At 43.6% G+C, this 19,322-nt stretch overlaps 1 protein-coding gene across 6 annotated transcripts in view; it reads right to left on the reverse strand.

Moving 5' to 3' along the window:
- LOC145360108 (putative oxidoreductase YteT) overlaps positions 1 to 19,322 on the reverse strand; it is a 264,299-nt gene that overhangs the window by 201,832 nt on the left and 43,145 nt on the right. For 5 of the 6 annotated variants that reach the window (XR_013889666.1, XM_080215071.1, XM_080215072.1 and 2 more), the window contains exon 6: positions 10,543 to 10,650. The exons of the other annotated variant lie outside the window; for it this stretch is intronic. Coding sequence is in view for 4 of the 5 variants with exons in the window: in XM_080215071.1 (XP_080071197.1) it covers positions 10,543 to 10,650 (108 nt within the window). In the remaining variant the exon portion in view is untranslated. The remainder of the gene's footprint in view (positions 1 to 10,542; positions 10,651 to 19,322) is intronic. 6 annotated transcript variants of the gene reach the window in all.

Genomic DNA, 19,322 nt, shown 5'->3' on the forward strand with positions numbered 1-19,322 from the left:
TTCAGTGGAGATGTGCAGGGGAAGTTTTTTCTAAACACTGAGAGCGGTAAGTGCCTGGAATGCACTGCCAAGTCAGGTGGTTGAGGCAGTTACGTTAGCCACATTTGAGACTTATCTTGATAGGCATATGGACAAATGAAAAATAGAGGGATATAAACAGTTGGCCTAGACAGGATAACATGATAGGCGCAGGCTTGGAGGGCTGAAGGACTTGTTCCTGTACTGTGCTGTTCTTTGTACTTTCAATAAAACACGTGGCACTCTGAGATGTCTCACTAGCCTTGCAGTCACATATTATATTTTTTCATAAACATTACATATTTCACGTCAAACATTCTCTGGTGCCTAAAGCTTGAGAGGTTTTAGCCCCTTGCTACACTTCAGTGGGAAGGCCTTAACTGTGGCCTTTTGCCATTGAGCCTTTGCTTTGCCCAAGCTTCATAGTTCTGAACCTTGGAATGTGCCCGTTGTGGACAACTCTTGTACTAATGAGGTTTTTGGTAGACCAAAGAGCATCTTTCATCGAGTTTGTAATAGTCCAGCAACAGAGATTTGTACATTATCTGGAGATTGAAAATGGTGGGAGACAAAGAGGAAGATGGCTCAAGTGATTGCTTGATGTAGGACTGCACCATGTATAAGAACATAAAGTGCACTTTGGTCCTGATGACCAGTAATGGAGAGGATGCATTGCTCCCCTTTGCCTAGTTTCTATTTGACTGGTTAAATGCTCCTCCCAGTGTTTGATGCATGCCCTAGCCACTCTGAAGCATTGCGCAGCATCTTCAGGTAGGGTCAGTCAGCCCAGTTTCCAATGAAATGGCCTTGCTCTTTCCACATTTTACCCTGGCTCCCAAGACCAGTTTAGATCTGCGCAGAAACAGCGGCAGTATCTATGTACACAGAGGCCTTGATCTGAGACCTCCATTATCTGGGATTGTGATTGTCATTATGCCTGCATCCTTTTTGATAGATCTGGAAAAAGATTTGATACAGCACATGCACTAAACAGAAGAGGGAGGACAGTCTTTCCTGACTCCAGATTTGATCGAGAACTATTTGATTCCAAGCCATGAATTGATGTTTTTGTGAAGCAGTTGGAACCAATTAGACCCTCTCTCCCAAAATCATTTTGCAAAGCACATCAATCATGTAGTTGTGCAATGTTCTTCCAAAGATCTTCTCCTGGTCCAAGTTGATGAGGCATGTCCTGTACAAGGGGAATTATATTCCGGAGAAGCTTGAGCCCATCTGGGATCTTCCTCCTGGATATAGTGCAGGTCTTGTCAGGGTGGATCACCATCTCCCAAGCAGACATGATACAATTGATGATGACTTTGGACTGAATTTTGTAGTCCCGATCACACAGTGGAACGTGCAGACAATTTCTAATTTCCTTCATTTTCTTCTTCCGAATGTAGACGAGGACCATAATACTTTTCCGCATGGATTCTGACATGCTGCCAACCAAAAGCATGCTCTTGTACAATTCCAGCAGGTCACAGCCAATCTAGTTGAATATATGTCAGCCAGTAAACTGCCACTCCCAGGAATTTTACATGACTTTACACGCCTTTGTAAGCTCATTCAGAGTTCACAGTTTGTCCAGGTGCTCCCATTTATTGTTGGCTAGGACCTCAGTGATAAAGGAAAGGACTGAGGGGCCATGCTGCCTGGTATAAAAGGGTTTGCTAATTCTTAGTAAGTCAGGCTGCAAAGATATTAAACCATCTTCTTTCTACATGCTGCTTATCATAAGAGCTGTCTCTATGTACTTATTGGAAGGCAAAATGTGAGCGTATCTCATCTTGCTCTACGCATTCATTATGGACCAGCAGAGTAAAAAAAATGATTTGGTCTGCTCTTCCAGGCATATTAAGCAGGAAATTCCTGTCACAGCATAATTACTTGCAAATTTTAGGTTAAATTGTTGCAAAATCTTGGAACGCGCCAAAACATTGGTCAGAATCTTATACCCGTTCTCATGGCAGGATTTTCAGGTCCCACCAACAGCCATCTCACGGCAGTTTCCCGGAAGCAGGGTGTGCACAGAAATTTTATCGACAGCGGCAGGACCAGAACATCTCCCTGCTGGCCAAGGCATGCTGTCTCCACCAACACCGCCGTTCTCTTTTTGAATTGCAGCTCCTTTAATGACCTTTCCAGGAACAAAGCCAGGGCTCCATACCCCTAGCCTGGAGAACAATTCACCTTTTAGGGTTTAATTAAGAGCAATTAAACATTGCAGCCTTAAAGAGGCACAGCTTCACCTTAGCAGCAGAGAAATAGATTCTATACTCCATTATATAATATTCATCTCCATATCAGCTATTTACTACAAGCAGATCCAGTAAAGTTCTTCCAGTTGTAGAATTGTAATGATTTATTTGCCAGTTAGGCTATCATGGTGGATTCTAATGGACAGCAGGCTCTCAATCAAATCATATAATTTGATCAGGAGGGATATCAGCTTTTGTTTGATTGATTGATATAAAAGGCAGAAGTTTTAGATCCTGGTAAAGACAGAAACTGAAGAGAATAGACATTAAAAATAGCAGCCAGTTTCCTGTCACTGTTACTCAGGATAGGAGAAGGCAGTGCCCAGAAACCAACCTGATTCAGGCACGAGGCCAATTAAAGTTAAAGAGACATCCCAATTGTGAGCTTCATAAAATGCTGATATTTTGGGATTGTAGCTTCAAATTTAGAATGAATGAGGGAGGTCATGGCAACCTTTACTGCAGTCTGACTGACAGTAAGCCTGGGTGGTTTGATTGTTAGATATAAAAGGGTTGATTCCTTCACTGAGAAGCTGCTGCAGGTATTTACACTTGGAGACAAAGTAAATTCACTGAGGCCACTGTCAATGGGTGGACTCTGAGTCTCCCAAACACCCAGAAAGGTGTTGTAGGTATCAGGTTATAAATAGTGCTGAAAACTGCCCATTTATTTCTTAATCCCAATTTCCTTTCATTTTAGAATAGCTATTCATCATTTCTACCTGGACTTCAGAATATTTGTCCCTACATGGCCGGGAGGAAAAGAATAATAGAAACCAGTTTTACGACTCACAGTAGATTTAGAGTTTTTCTCCAGAAACTAAGGAAAGCACCTGGAGACGCTTGCTTGAAATTTTTACTCAGTGAAGTGGGAGTATGGGAACCTATTGAAAGCTGGAAGCAATTGTGGACTGTTTGCAATAAAGACAATAAGGAGAATGTGATGAATGATTTATATAAAAAAATCAGGGGGCGAGGCCTGTTCCTGCCAGAAAGGCCAGCAGCATAGTGCTGAAGGGGCCATTGTGCATGCGCCGATCTGTCATAGCAGAGATCAGCACACGTGCAGTGGCCCCACCCTGCCACCTCCTGATTGCTGGCCAGCCCTGTGACCCCGCATCGCTGCCCCACTGATCCTCCACACCCTGGTTGCTGGCTGTGGTACCCTCCCCACTATCCAATTGCTGACCTACTAGATGTTCCAAGCCAGCTTCAGCCTTCCCCCTCCCATCCCTCTGCAGCTGACCCCCCTGGTAGGCCAACCCGCTGCCCCAACCCAATGGCCAGCCCTGATTGCTGGCCTCCTTCCCTCTGTCACCAAGCCCAAAGTGCAGAGTTACAGCTTGTCCCTTACTGATTGCCCCCTCCCAATCAGAAACCCCACCCCTTGCAATCAGGAGCCCCACCCCTTGGCACTGCCCATGCCTGGTGGGCATTGCCAAGTTGCCTTCTGGGCAGTGCCAGAAGGCCAACCTGGCAACACCCAGAGACCACCCCTCCCTTACCCCTGACCCTCTGGGGGCCCTCCATGGACCCCCTTCACTCCAGCAGGTCGGGCCGCCAGCACTCTGCAAATGCTAAGCTATTGTAAACCGCCCCCAGCTTGGCCAGAAACTGGTGGAGGCTGTGGTGCCCAGTGGGAAGCCTACTACATGGCCTCCACTTGAGTCTCCCGGCCCGTAGCACCGCTAAAGCGGCAAGATCATATTTTCAGAGTGGAATCTACCATTGAAGACAATTGAGCAAGTCGGAGAGCAGGGCACGGTGGTGTGTGCCTATCCAGGCAAATAGTTACCGAAATCTGTGTTCATTTCACAAAAGACAGATGGGGCCTTGCAGAAGCAGAAGTCAGTGGATGTTCTAGCTATCACTAGATTCCCCCAAGTATAGAACATCATTGATTGCACCCATGTTGCCATCAAGACACTGAGTGATTGGTCAGCGAGGTTCATCAATAAGAAAGCCTGCCGCCCTCTCAACGTTCAGCTAATCTGTGTCTACAACCACAACGATTTGTGCATTTTCCTGGCCGCTGCTAGGACTCTTTCGTTCTCTGGCAATCGAAAGTGCCACAGTTCTTCATTTCATCCCCCATAGTATATGGATAGCTTCAAGGGGATAAGGGTTAATCCATGAACAGCTGGCTACTCAACCCTCTATTTGATCCTAAAACAGAGTCACAACTTTGAAAAGTTGTCTTTTCAAAAGGACAACTACCAAGTAGGCTGCAAACCTTTTAAAGATGCAATTCCAGTGTTTGGACTAATTGGGTAACATCCCGAATACACTCCTGCAAGGGTTTCCACACATTTTGATGGCTTCCTGAGCTCTTTATACCATGGTCATCCAGAGGGGAGTGGACCTTGAAGAGGGTGAAACACTGGAACAACAGCTTCTTTAAGGAAGACAATGCAGAACAAATGAGTTCCAATGGACTTGATGGTCTCATCATAATGTTGTCAGTGTCAGGGGTGATCTGATCTAGGCACATTTCAGCTGAGTCCTTCTAACCAGGGGGAATGACAATCTCCGGGATTCATGTTGAGCTACTTGTGAGAACACTTCCAGTGGGAGTCCAGTCTTGAATGGATGAATGGTGTAGATCTGTCTAAGGATCTATCATGAATATATATTCATGCTAAATAATGATTTTTAATCTACAGTTGGAAACCTGAACAGAGCTTTTAGGAACAGATATTTTAAGAAACAGAAATCAAAGAGACTTGAACTCACAGCCCAAAATGGCTAATTCCAGTTTGCATTACCATACATTCCAAATCATTGGAGTGGTCAGTCTGCCTGAAAACCCATCAAAGGTAATGGCTTCAGAGGAGTGTGACGGGGTCACATCTCCTGTCTCATTAGCAAAGTATCTACAGTAATCAGTTGAAGTTTTCAACTGTTGGAGCCTAATCATCTGGGCAATGGAGCCTGGCTTGGTTAGGATGTAGATGTGACTAATCAAGTAACCTTTGGGATACATTGACATATTGGAATTTAGCAAGCAACCTTCTGGAGGCAGCCTGCATTGGCCAGCGGCGAGATCTCCTGGTCCCACCATTGTCAATGAGGTTTCCTGTTGAATGCACCCTCACTGCTGGGAAACCTGCAGCAGGGGTGCGTGTTGGCAGGACTGGAAGATTCTGTCAGCATGAACACCAAGAAGTTCCAGCCAATATCGTTCCTTTTATTCCTCAAGGCAGTTGGGAGAGGGAAGTCACATGATAAACCAACCCTCTCTATGTTTTAAGTACATTTTTTCTCAGCAGAACTGAGCACAAGCAACTAGGGGGAAGATCTAAGCTGTGACCCTCCTGCCTCTTTTATTTCCCAATCCAGCTTTAAGCCCTGTTTGCTAACTGTGAACATCTAGGGAGGCAGATTGAGATTTCTTAAAGGAATCCAGCCCCACACAACCATTTCGTGAAGAACAAATAACTCAGTCATCTGCATCTTTAAACCAGAAGCATTAAAACCATCAAGTTCAGCTTGAAGCCAGCTGAGTCACCAGACTACAGAATGTGTACTCTTATTTTGAATGGATTCAAATTTGGCCAACTTATCCTTTCCGCACTCTGTGATCTGCATTTATTTGTGTCTGTGCAGATAGGTGTGCATTTGAAAGCGAGTGTGTGTGTTATTATTTATTTTGGTCAATTTAAGTTTAATAAAGATAACGAAGAATGAAGTTAAAACTCAAGAAAACCGGTCCTATTCATTTTTATAATCACACCAGGTAAACAGTGAAGCACGCACTGAATTTGCAAGTATATGCTTTTCAAACAAAATAACCTGTTGAGGTCAAACAAGCAAAGGACAAAGAGGGGAGTCATTCAACTTCCTCATCACTTGGTCATAACAGTACCACTGTCCCCATTCAAAGACCTTTGTTTACTTCACAAATAATTTTTCAAATTTTGCCATTAAAAAATAGAGGCTCACACATCTGAAGTCATATGTCCATATTTAATTTTGTCCAAAATGTGCATAACTGCATAGTTACAGATGAGGCATAACCTGGTGATCCAGAAAGTGATCTGCTTGACAGAGTGGCCACTGCTCTCAGACATATCTACATGTTGCTCCCTTTGTGGCCTCCTCCAGTCTCTGATTGCAGCTGAAATGCACAAGGTACACCTTCTCCAGAGATTGCTGCACTGCCGTTAGTGCAGGGGCAGCCTCAGTCATTAAGCCCTTCTGAATAGATGGTCCCTCACTCAGTTGGGTCAAAGAAGCTGAAGGTGATGTTGGCCTCCCAAAAGGGATGGGACCGTCATTCTGTTTGGTAACTGCCCGAGCCCTAGACTTGTGCTATGAATGATTGGACTGGTGTAGCAGTGAGATGCAAATGGCATCCACTCCAAACATCTCTACGTCATCAGCGCCACTGACCGGCGACATCTTTCATTTTCTCCAGCAAACAGTAATGACTGATGTGGTGTGTTTAAATGAGCATGTACTTCTTTAGTCCACCTCCATTCCTGTCCCAAATCTCCTGACTCACCATCCAATTAGCTCCCCACTTCTGTAAAAGTTGCAGTCTGTAATTACTTTCATCTTGCTTCTTCACCTGATGGCATCTGTTTCTTTATACTGGAGGGAAAGTGCTGCTCATAGTCTACTACATCAATTACATTCTGTTCAGCGCAGTTTTACAGGTAAAACTTTTGAAATCAGTTTAGTAATGGTTTCTTACCCAGCAGAAAAGAATTATCGTACAAGGGTCCCCATTCTGAAGAGTTTTGTGAAATATGATTACCAAAGCTGACCAAATCCTGTTTTTACCCTCCTGAAACTACAGTATAAATTGTTCAAAATGATATGGTAATGAGAATAAATGTTTAATCTGTGCATTAATACAAATCTAATGAATAGAAGGGTGCTACAGTCAAAACAATGTTACAAAGGACAGCTTCTGTGCAATGAATGGTAGATTATTACTGCATAGTTTGAACAGTGTCACATGCAGGGAAACTGTCAGAGTGAAAACTAAATGGCACAGGGAGAACGGCATGGATTAAACAATGTGTTTACACAGGGTACAGTACTGGCTGATATTACACTAGAGGAAGAGGGGAAAAATAAACAGAGGCTCGTAAGAAAGCTAAGAGAAAGAACTGGCACAATAGCATCATTTTCATAGCAGAAATACATAGCATAAAATCAACTTCCAATCTCCAAGTTCAGAAATTAATTGTATAATTGTCAAATATTCTGATGGATATTAAATCTGTATTGGAGCTTTTGAATAATAAAATGATTAATTTGACCTGAAGCTGAGTTTCAAACACTACAGCCTTATCTTATGAAGACAAACATCTCTCCAAGGCCATCCCCACATCTCCACTACTTGCCTTCAAACAACCGCGCATTCTCAAACAGAACATTGTACGCAGCAAACTACCCAGCTTTCAGGAGAACAGTGACCACAACACCACGCAACCCTGCCACAGCAACCTCTGCAAGACATGCTGAATTATCAACACAGATGCCACCATCTCATGTGAGAACACCATCCACCAAATTCGTGTTACATACTCTTGTGACTCCGCCAACATTGTCTCCCTGACACGCTGCAGGAAAGGATGTCCCGAGGCATGGTACATTGGCGAAACCATGCAGATTCTGTGACAACGGAAGAATGAACACTGCTCAACGGTCACCAGGCAGGAGTGTTCCTTTCCTGTCGGGTATTACTTCAGCAGTCAAGGGCATTCAGCCTCTGATCTTCAGTTAAGCGTTCTCCAAGGCGGCCTTCACAACATACAACACAGAATCACTGAACAAAAACTGATAGCCAAGTTCAGCACACATGTGGACAGCCTCAACTGGGATCTTGGATTCATGTTACACTATCTGTGACTTGCCTGGGTTTGCAAAATCTCACAAATAGTTCTGGCTGGCGACAATACACACCTTTTTAACCTGTGCTTAACTTTCTCTCCACTCACATTGTCTGCATCTGTAAAGACTTGATTATCTGCTAAGACTCGCATTCCAACCATTATCTTGTATTTGAGTTTGTCTTTATATGTCCTGTTTGTGAACTGAACTCTTCACTCACTGATGAAGGGGCGATGCTCCAAAAGCTTGTGCTACCAAATAAACCTGTTAGACTTTAACCTCGTGTTGTGAGACTACTTACCGTGCCTACTCCAATCCAACACTGGCAACTCCACATCACCACGTCTCACAGCACCAGGTTTAAGTCCAACCAGTTTATTTGATAGTAATCCCACAAGCTTTCGGAAACGGCGTTCCTTCGTCAGGTGTGCGGAAGGTTCTGATCAGAGAAGGGCATATAAAGACACACACGGTTTACAGAATACTGATTAGAATGCAAGTCTTAGCTGTAAAGACTTGCATTCTAATCAGTATTCTGTAAACTGTGTGTGTCTTTATCTCTACATCATAACTCCATATCATACAGTCTTATCAGCACCAAATGTTTTAGTTCCACCCCCCCTACTCTGATTACTACTGGAAAAACCCTTATCCATAATTCATTAAAATCCAGACTCGAGGCTCTTCTCTCTGTTATTCTGCATAATCTCCAACATGTCCAATACACAGCTGCCAGTTCCCCGTTTTGCATCAAAGCCTAAACTATGTGGAGTCAGCCTTGACTTGACCTTCTCTGATGTTTGTCATGTCTTAGGTTATTCAGAGTCAGTTTTACAGGGGTCTGGCAATTTGGAATAGCTTGGTCAGCTCTCCTTTATTTTATACCAATTACTTGACCATTTTTTCCATCATGCCACTGCTTCATTCATACACTATCGCACTTTAGTCCGATGACACCGATCTCCTGTAATCCCTTTTTCTTTCATCCCATTACAAAACTCAATATCCACCTCCTCCACTAACAATGCTCCATGTATGATCTACAGGAAACACTCCACAAAAGAATGAGCTTATGTTGACAGCACTCCCAGCCCTCCAATCTTCACCACTGAAAAGAACAAGAACAGCAATGACCCAGGAAAAGTATAACCTTAAAGTTCCCTTCCCCGACTTACTTAAAATATATTGCTGTACCTTGATGGAAACCATGCCAAAATCTTTTAATTCTTTATGTAGCATCATAGATGAACAATCACAATGAGGACTGCAGCGTACCTCCTTTGGACACACCTTTTGTTTCTCTGCTTGTCTCATTACCATTCTTTTTGGCCTTGCAACATGAAATCTTTTATAATTTACACTGAAACTTCCGACTTCATTCTCCAGTGCTGCTGCGATGAATGGAGTTTTAGCTGAGCACCAAATCCTCTGTTCTTGCTGGCAGTGGGGCAGATATGGATGAAATCATCTGCGTTTGGTTCCATCACTTCCCCTTTTTCTTGCTCCCACTCTTCCCCCTTTCATTTAAATCTATTACATTTCTTACTTTATCCTAGTTCTGATGAAAGCTCACACGCCTTAAATGTTAACCCTGTTTCTCCCTCCACAGATGCTGCCAGACCTGCTCAACATTTCCAGTACTTTCTGCTTTTAATTTCAGATTTTCAGTATCTTCAGTATTTTGCTTTTGTAGAAGAAATTTAGACTTTCTATAGTATAAGAGTGTTTGGCATAGCCAGAGTTAATGTGGGACTAGAGAACAGTACCACTCATTGTGATGACAAGAGACCTGAGTCAGTCAAAAAATATGCAGAGACCTGCGTAGATGTATGAACTAAGCTCATTGTCTGGGCTATACCTTTTACATATGTATATAGTTTGGTGTTACCAATAAACACAACTGTTCAACCTTAAAAGCCTCTGAACCCAATGAACAAAGTACACCACTTTCCACTTTAATGCATGAACGGTCGTTGAATGCATTTACAATTGATTTTGCACCAACAAGCGAAAGAGGAAAATTAAATCATAGAATCATAAAATCCCCACAATACAGGAGCAGTCTGTACCAACAACAATTCTGCCCAAGCCCTATTTCCAAAACCCTACATATTTACCCTGCTAATTCTCCCTGCCACAAAGTAGCAATTTAGCACGGTCAACCAACCTCATCCACACATCTTTGGAACTGAAGCACCCGGAGGAAACTCATGCAGATACGATGAGAACATGCAAACTCCACACAGTCGCCCGAGGCCAGAATTGTACCTGGGCCACTAGTGCTGTGAGGCAACATAGCTAACCGCTGTGCCAGCATGCCGCCCAAATGTTAAGACTTTTTTCTGGTTGTAATAAGATCTGATCTTTGATATTCCTGCACATAAAGATATATCAGAACTCAGCTTTCAGGTAAACATACCTGTACTTTTAAAATTGGTGGGGAGTAACGCAGGACATGGCAAACTGAAAGCATCACGTTGTTCTCCTTGCACACAGCAACAATCTCTTTACAATCAGCCACAGTCACCTGGTTAACAAAGCAAAAAAGTTTAACTTAAATCATTTGAAAAATTTAACTACAATAAGAGTTAACACCTTCAGAACAGTTGGAGGGAGGGGGCAATGAGGCATGGTGTGGATGCACAAAAATACTGAGAAATGATAAGTGAGGTGAATTCACTGGAGATTTATATGGTTAATATGGTATGCTGGACATCCTACTATATATACTATCCTGTTACCTTAAAATAGCAAAGAACCATAGATTCTATAACTAATCATATTTTTGAATGTAGTCTGGGCTTGTTTTAAATGCTTTATGTTTCCTGTTGGCAGTAGCAAGGTTACTAAGAGAATATTTGTTGCTTATTAAAGCCTTTTCTGCACTTGCAGTTTCTGGATCAAAGTCTGAATGCATTACTTTGAGAATTGCACGTACGCTCACAGTAAAAAAAAAGAATAGTGTTTAAGAATGTACCATGTGGCATAGAGAAATATACACAGTGTGATATAGAACGCAAGCCTGAAGTAACAATCCACCAGAGAAGCAGGACAAGAGGGCACAGGTTCAGCGGTCTGAGAAGTCACCAGGTCAGACTTTAGGAAGTAGTTTTTACAGTGAATAATAACCAGAACAAGTTGCCAGAAAGGATAGTTGTTGTCATGCCACCTGTCTTATTTAAGGACTACTTTGATGATTTAAGGGGAAAGACATTGGAGGCAATTTTTCACTCTAGTCTGCAGTGCTTTTCAGACTCACAAGCATTCAAAGTGCTATTTAAGACGGAATTGTTATATTTAACATTGAAACAATAATATTTGACCATTCTAGGATCAAAGTTTACTTGTTACATGCTAGTCGATAAAATTGAATAGAGTTCAAATTTAAGAACATAAGAAATAGGAGCAGGAGTAGGCCATCTAGCCGTTCGAGCCTGCCCCGCCATTCAATAAGGTCATGGCTGATCTGAAGTGGATCAGTTCCACTTTCCCGCTTTCTCCCCATAACACTTAATTTGCTTGTCTACCAGAATTCTATCTACCCGTGACTTAAATATATTCAATGAGGTAGCCTCCACCACCTAAATGGGCAGAGAATTCCAGAGATTCACCACCCTTTGAGTGAAGAAGTTCCTCCTCAACTTCGTGAGGAGTTTAAAACAGGTAGTTTTTCATCCTGAGCAGATTGAGTCTGGCCAACTAACTGATAATCCCTAAGGTAGGCTCAATCCCATTTCAGGGTCTGCTTGGCGCAAAAGCTGGTTCTGGTGCATAAATCTTTAGTACTACCGTAGTGACGTGGGTGAAAAGAAGATCCAGAGGTAGTAACCACCAACAAGAAAAGGGTGTGAAGAGGACCAAGGTGGTAGCCACCACTGAGAAGTTCATAAGTTCATAAGATATAGACGCAGAATTAGGCCATTTGGCCTATTGAGTCTGCTCCACCATTCAATCATGGCTGATATGCTCCTCATCCCCATTTTCCTGCTTTCTCCCCATGACCAATTAAAAATCTGTCTAACTCTTCCTTAAATTTACTCATTGTCTCAGCATCCACCGCACTTTGGGGTACTGAATTCCACAGATTCACAACTCTTTGGGAGAAGGTTTCTCCTCAACTCTGCTGTAAATTTGCTACCCCTTATCCTAAGACTATGACCTTTCATCCTATAATCTCCACCAGCGGAAGCATCCGCTCCACATCTACTTTCTTTATACCTTTTATCATCTTATATACCTCAATTTCATCTCCCCTCATTGAAGTAGAGAGGAGCATCAGGGCCATCAGCAGCGAGAGGAGCAATGGAACATTCACAGCAAGAGGGGAATAGTGGAGCCATTCACAATGAGAGGAGAAACACAATCATTAACAGTTAGAGGCCATTATCACCCTCATGAGCCCACCAATGTATGTTATAAATCCCAGGGAAGGAAAAAGGAGAACAGCAGGAATGTGTGCGCAATAATGTTCTAGGCCCATACAGCAAAACCTGGTCTCCAGTCATCTTGGACCCCCTTGCTACTGGACCAAGTCTTTGCTCTGTCAAGCCTGTGTGGTAGCTGGTGTTCAACAGCCACCATGTTAATAGAGCAACACACAAGCGTCTTCCATTCCTTAACATTGTGTCCAGGGTCCAGAACATCAGGACCCTCATGGATAACCCCAACAGTGAGAGACCAGAATGGTGTACTGCTATCATTTCCCGGGAGATCAGGCATGAACACTGATATCACCATCCTAAGCAAGATCTGGCAGCAGGGAAAGGCCAGCTCAAAGAAACAAGGTGGTGGCTACACCTTCTTAGAATCATTGAATCCCTGCAGTGCAGAAGGAGGCCATTCGGCCCATTGAGTCTGCACCAACCATAATGCCACCCAGCCCTATTCCCATAATCCTACACGTTTTCCCTGCTAATTCCCTGACACTAAGGGACAATTTAGCACTGCCAATCAATCTAACCCACACAGCTTTGGACTGTGGGAGGAAACCGAATCACCCAGAGAAAACCTACACAGACATGGGGAGAATGTGCAAACTCTGCACAGACAGTGACCCAAGGCCAGAATTGAACTCGCGTTCCTGGCACCGTGAGGCAGCAGTGCTAACCAGTATGCCATCATGCCGACCCGTTCTTCCGGAACGGTAAGCTAGAAGATCACCACTGCCTCCATGGGATTGGCTTTGTCATTAAAAACAAACTAGTTGGCCGTCTCACAATCTCCCTTTGCAGGGTAAATGAATGGCTCATGACACTTCAGCTCACCCTAGTGCACTACGATCCTCAGCGCATGTCTCAACAGTGGAAGCTACAGACATCCAAAGAGAAATTTTGCTCCATCCTCAAACAATCCTTGGCCCAAATCCCAGTGGCCAACAAGCTGATCGTCTTTGAACAACTGAGCTGAAAAGGATACAGACCTCTGAGGAAATATAATCAGCAGACAGTGAGATGGGAAAATCCAACACCAAAAGCACTCTGCTCCTAACAAAATGCTTAGAACACAGCCTTGTCATAATCAACATCTTGCTCCATCAGGCAGACAAGGTCTCATGGCAACACCCTTGTTTCAAGCACTGGCACCTGCTCGGTTACATTGTCGTCCGAGCAAGAGACTGCAAGGACAAGATACCACTCGTATCATTAGAAGAGCGAACGATTGCTGGACCATTGTCTAATCCGCTGTACGATTATCAATATAACCCTAAAGCAGTGATGGCAACAGAAACAATACTGCAGGATAATCAATGTTGAGGCACTCAAAAGTCTTTGATGAAAGAACCCTATTCAGTTAATGCCTCACTGCCAACCTGATGATTCATGGTGACCCAGAGACGCCGAGTGTTCACAAGAGCCTGGTCTGCCCTCTAGGCTTCCATAATCTGCACCTGCAAAGGGATGCTTGTTCACTCGACCAGAAAACACCAAGACTGGTTCATCAGAATGATCAGGACATCCAGGAGCTAATAAGCCACAAGCTCAAGATATTTTGAACTTGAAACTGCAACCCAAATTGAGGGCAAGAAAGCAGCTCTATCGACAGCTGAAGGCTGAGATCCAGCAAAAAACCCATGACCTAAAGAACAGTTGACAGGTGGAAAAAGTGCAGGAGGTCCAGCAGTCAGCCAACAACCATGACGTGCAAGGTTTCTTTTGTGCAATCAAGACCACCCCTATGGCTCAAGCATCCAAGGCCCCATCCCACTGTTGGCCAAGAATGGAGAGGTGTTCATCAAGAACAGAGAGGCAGTCAGCACCCGCTGGAAGGAGCACTTTGAAGACCTCCTTAACAGGGACTCTTTCTTCAACATAAGTGTCCTCAACTCCATCCTGCAGCATGTTACTCGCCACCATCCTATCACAACCCCACCCCAGCACAAGGTAGGAAAGGCCATCCAACAGCTGGAGAACAATAGGGCATCACTAACAGCTGGTATACCTTTCAAAGCACTAAAACATGGCAGAGAAACTAGCTGCAAATACTTGACCACATTTCCTTATCTGGAAGGAGAACATGCCAGGAGACCTAAAGACACCATCATTGTGAGCATTTTCAAGAAAGGTGACTAGTTCAGTAACCTACAGGTGTTGGCTACAGGGAAGGTCATTGTAAGGGTTCTCCTTAATTGCCTTCTCCCTATGGCTGAAGATTTCCTCCTAGTGTCTCAATGACGATTCCACCCTCTAAGGGGCACAATGGATATGATCTTCACCACATGACAACTAGAGGAGAATTGCAGGAATAATACCAATCCTTATACATGGCTTCTTTGGCCTCACAAAAGGACTTTGACACTGTCAACTGTGAGGGATTATAGCACATTCTCCTCCATTTTGGCTGCCCCTAAAAGTTTGTCACCATCCTCTGTCTGTTCCAAGATAGCATGCAAACTGTGATCCTGACCATGGATCCACCACAGACCCAATTCACATTCAGATTGGGATCAAGCAAGGCCGTGTCTTTGCACCAACACTCTACTCGATCTTTCATGCTGCAATGGCCCATCTCACTCTGCTGGAGTGGAGCTAAACTACAGAACAAATGGGGGAATATGTTCAATCTCTGCTGATTGCAGACCAGATTCAAGGTCACCTCATCCTCTGTCATTGAAGTACAGTACACATCAATGCTTATCTCTATGCATTGAGACCAAGCTCTAAGCCATCATCAACACCTTCGCTGAGGCATACGAGTGCAAAGGTCTTACACTGATCATTGTTTAAAAAAAAGTCCTCTACCAACCTGCCCACTACACAGCACTTCCCTCTGGTTATCAAAGTTCATGAGGCGGCCTTGGACAATGTGAACCACTTTCCATACCTTGGTAGCCTACTGTCAACAAGGTCAGACATCAACAACAAGCTTCAACGCTGCCTTCTGTATTTTAGTGCAGTCTTCGGTTGCGCAAGGAACGGAGAACTTGCAGACCAGATTTTGCAGTCCTCGACTGCTTTCTCAGACTTCACCACACCCCATTTCTCCCAAAACAAACACTCTATTCATTGCTTCAACATGGCAAATAACCGCAAAAGGGCAGAGGAAGTACTTCGAGGACATGCTCAAAGACTCCTTTAAAAATTGCAACAATCCTAGGGTGGCACAGTAGCACAGTGGTTAGCACTGCTGCTTCACAGCTCCAGGGACCTGGTTTCAATTCCCAGCTCAGGTCACTGTCTGTGTGGAGTTTGCACATTCTCCTCGTGTCTGCATGAGTTTCCTCCGGGTGCTCTGGTTTCCTCCCACAGTCCAAAGATATGCGGGTTAAGTTGATTGGCCATGCTAAAATTGCCCCTTAGTGTCTTAAGATGCCTAGGTTAGAGGGATTAGTGGGTAAAATGTGTAGGGATATGGGGATAAGGCCTGGGTGGGATTGAGGAGGGGCTAAATAAACTAGGCTTGTACTCATTAGAGTTTAGAAGAATGAGGGGGGGATCTCATTGAGACATATAAGATGTTGAATGGGATGGATAGGATAGAGGTGGAGAGGCTCTTCCCGCTCAGAAAGGACAGTAGGACTAGAGGGCACAGCCTCAAGATAAAGGGGGGGCGGTTTAGAATGGAATTCAGGAGGAACTTCTTCACTCAAAGGGTGGTGAATCTCTGGAATTCTCTGCCCGTTGAAGTGGTGGAGGCTGCCTCGCTCAATATTTTTAAGACGCGGGTTGATAGGTTTTTGATAGGCAAGGGGATTAAGGGTTATGGGGAGAGGGCGGGAATGTGGAACTGAGCCACGACAGATCAGCCATGATCTTATTGAATGGCGGGGCAGGCTCGAGGGGCTAGATGGCCTACTCCTGCTCCTATTTCTTATGTTCTTATGTTCTTATGATTGTGGTCGGTGCAGACTCAATGGGCAGAAGGGCCTCTTTCTGCACTGTAGGGTTCTATGATACAAGGCACTTCACAGCAATGTTATCAAGCTAAATCATCCTATTGACACCTGAGAACACCAGGCTGAAAACTGCGTGAAATGGAGGAAAAGCATCTGGGAAGGAGCTGAACACTGAGTTTCAGCGTTGAGAGAAAGTTGAACCAAGTGTTGACAGTGATAGAGGCACATGACAACCAAGGTACCCCACCCACCGACTCATCCAATTCAACAGAAACAGAGTTCTGTTTTGGTTCATCAAGTTAGAATTCATTTAGTAATAAAGACAAAAGCATACAGCACACTATCTTCAAAGAAAATTTCACTGGAAGCAAACGTTCTGTATTGAACTGCCAAATTAATTGCAAAGTATAATAATATAGTTCATTTTGCATTAAACTGAAACAAAATATTCTATAGATTTGATTTATTATTGTTACTTGCATGCTGTACAGACAAAACATACCGTTCATAGAGTACACAGGGGAGAAGAAAAGGAGAGGGTGCAGAATGTAATATCACAGTCATAGCTTGTGGAGTTTTGGAGGGCTCAAATTGAAAAACTATCTGAGTTATGAAAACTGAGTAGTGTGTACATAAAAGCTGGGAGGGCTCAGGCTGTGCTCAGGTATGTAGGTGGTCCGGAGTGGGCTTCATTCATCAGGCTTTGACTCCACAAATAAATATGCCTCCTTTTATGGGGATTTCCACTATTCAGTTCTGTGCTTTTTCATTTAGTATCAGATACCAATCTGACTCCTCCGGCATTTCAAAAATAAGGAACTGTGTGGTTAATAGTCGTTGTGAGATGAATAATTGGGTCAAGGTACTCAGCTGCCAGGATACTGCTGACTGTAAAGTCAGTGTCTAGGTCTGACAGCCGGTAGGGTGGACCTGACGGCAAATGATGCAGGCAGTGATTTTCCTTACCCTACCGCTGAAATCATAGAGAAAATCAATCTTGACCCTGCTCGCTACTCATCCACAAGGCAGAATTCCAGTTTAAATTACTGGATGGGGCACAAGAGGACATTTAAAGTGATTCTTGAAGTCTCTTTGGAGTAACCTCTTTGGAATGATGCTGTAAGGATAGATTTCAGAGCAAGGGGTTGAGGTCAGGACGGTAATTTGGGAGATGAAGTGGGATCAGTGAATTATGTTTGTCCAGTTTTCAAAATCAACTCTAAAATAATTTTTCTATATAATCCACTCCACCAATAAAAGAATTAATACATTTTAACATTTTAATTTACTAACTTTTATTCATTCTTATTTCTACTTTGGATTTTTTTTATCATGTGTTTGAAGTCATGGGTAAAACTTGCTCTGTTTTCTCCAAAACTGACCTTCAGCTGTCTATGGGGAGCTACAGAGGCATGGCTTCAGCTGACTTAAATGTTTCTCTTTTCTCCGTGTGGATGACTTCCATTTTGCTGACATTAAGGATTCACCATGTGACAATGTCGACAGTGTAAGAGGGAGGATAGGCAGGTGACGGAGAAGGGGAGTGCTCAGGCCGAAGGTTTGAGATTTGTTTATTTTAAAGCTAGGAGTGTTGTGAACAAAGTGGATCAGCTTAGAGCGTGGATCGCTGCTTGAAAATGTGATGTGGTGGCCATTACAGAGACTTGGAGACTCATGGACTGGACTCAATATTTCAAGTGCCGCATTTCAGATGTTTCAGGAGGGACAGAGGGAGGCAAAAGAGGTGGGGGAGTGGCACTGTTGATCAGGGATAGTATTACGGCAGTAGAGAAGGTGGACGCCGTGGAGGGATTGTCTACGGAGTCTCTGTGGGTGGAAGTTCGGAACAGGAAGGAGTCAATAACTTTACTGGGTGTTTTCTATAGGCCGCCCAATAGTGACAGGGATGTTGAGGAGCAGATAGTGAAACAGATCCTGGAGAGATGTAATAATAACAGAGTTGTTGTGATGGGAGACTTTAATTTCCCAAATATCGATTGGAACCTCGCTAGGGTAAGGGATTTGGATGGGGAGGAGTTTGTTAGGTGTGTTCAGGAGAGTTTCCTGACACAGTATGTGGATAAGCCTACAAGAGGAGAAGTTGTACTTGATTTGGTATTGGGTAAATGAACCTGGACAGATGTCAGATCTCACAGTGGAAGAGCATTTTGGGGATAGTGATCATAACTCTATCTCCTTTACACTAGCATTGGAGAAAGATAGGATCAGGCAAGCTAGGAAAGTGTTTATCTGGAGTAAGGGGAATTATGAAGCCATCAGGCAGCAAATTAGAGGCATAAATTGAAGGAGGTTTTCTCAGGGAAATGTACAGAAGTAATGTGACAGATTTTCAAGGAATGTTTGTCTGGAATTCTGCATGACAACGTTCCAATGAGACAGGGAAGTTTTGGTAGGTTACAGGAACCATGGTGCACAAAAGTTGTAATGAATCTAGTCAAAAAGAAAAAAAAAGCGTACAAAAGGTTCAGGGAGCTAGGTAGTATTAGGGATCTAATGGAGTATACGACTTGTAGGAAGGAACTTAAGAAGGAAATTAGGAGAGCCAGAAGGGGTCATGAGAAGGCCTTGGCAGATAAGATTAAGGAAAACCCTAAGGCGTTCTACAAGTATGTGAAGAGCAAAAGGATGAGATTTGAAGGTGGGAAAGTTTGTATAGAACCAGTAGAAATAGCAGAGGAGCTCAATGAATACTTTACTTCAGTATTTACAGTAGAAAAGGATCATGGCGGTTGTAGTGCAAGCTTGCGGCAGACTGAAAAGCTTGAGTATGTGGACATTAAGAAAGAGGATGTATTGGAGCTTTTGTAAAGCATCAAGTTAGATAAGTTGCCGGGACCGGATGGGAT

This window comes from Carcharhinus amblyrhynchos, chromosome 30, assembly GCF_965287045.1.
Source record: "Carcharhinus amblyrhynchos chromosome 30, sCarAmb.v2.hapA, whole genome shotgun sequence".
Lineage (NCBI taxonomy): Eukaryota > Metazoa > Chordata > Chondrichthyes > Carcharhiniformes > Carcharhinidae > Carcharhinus > Carcharhinus amblyrhynchos.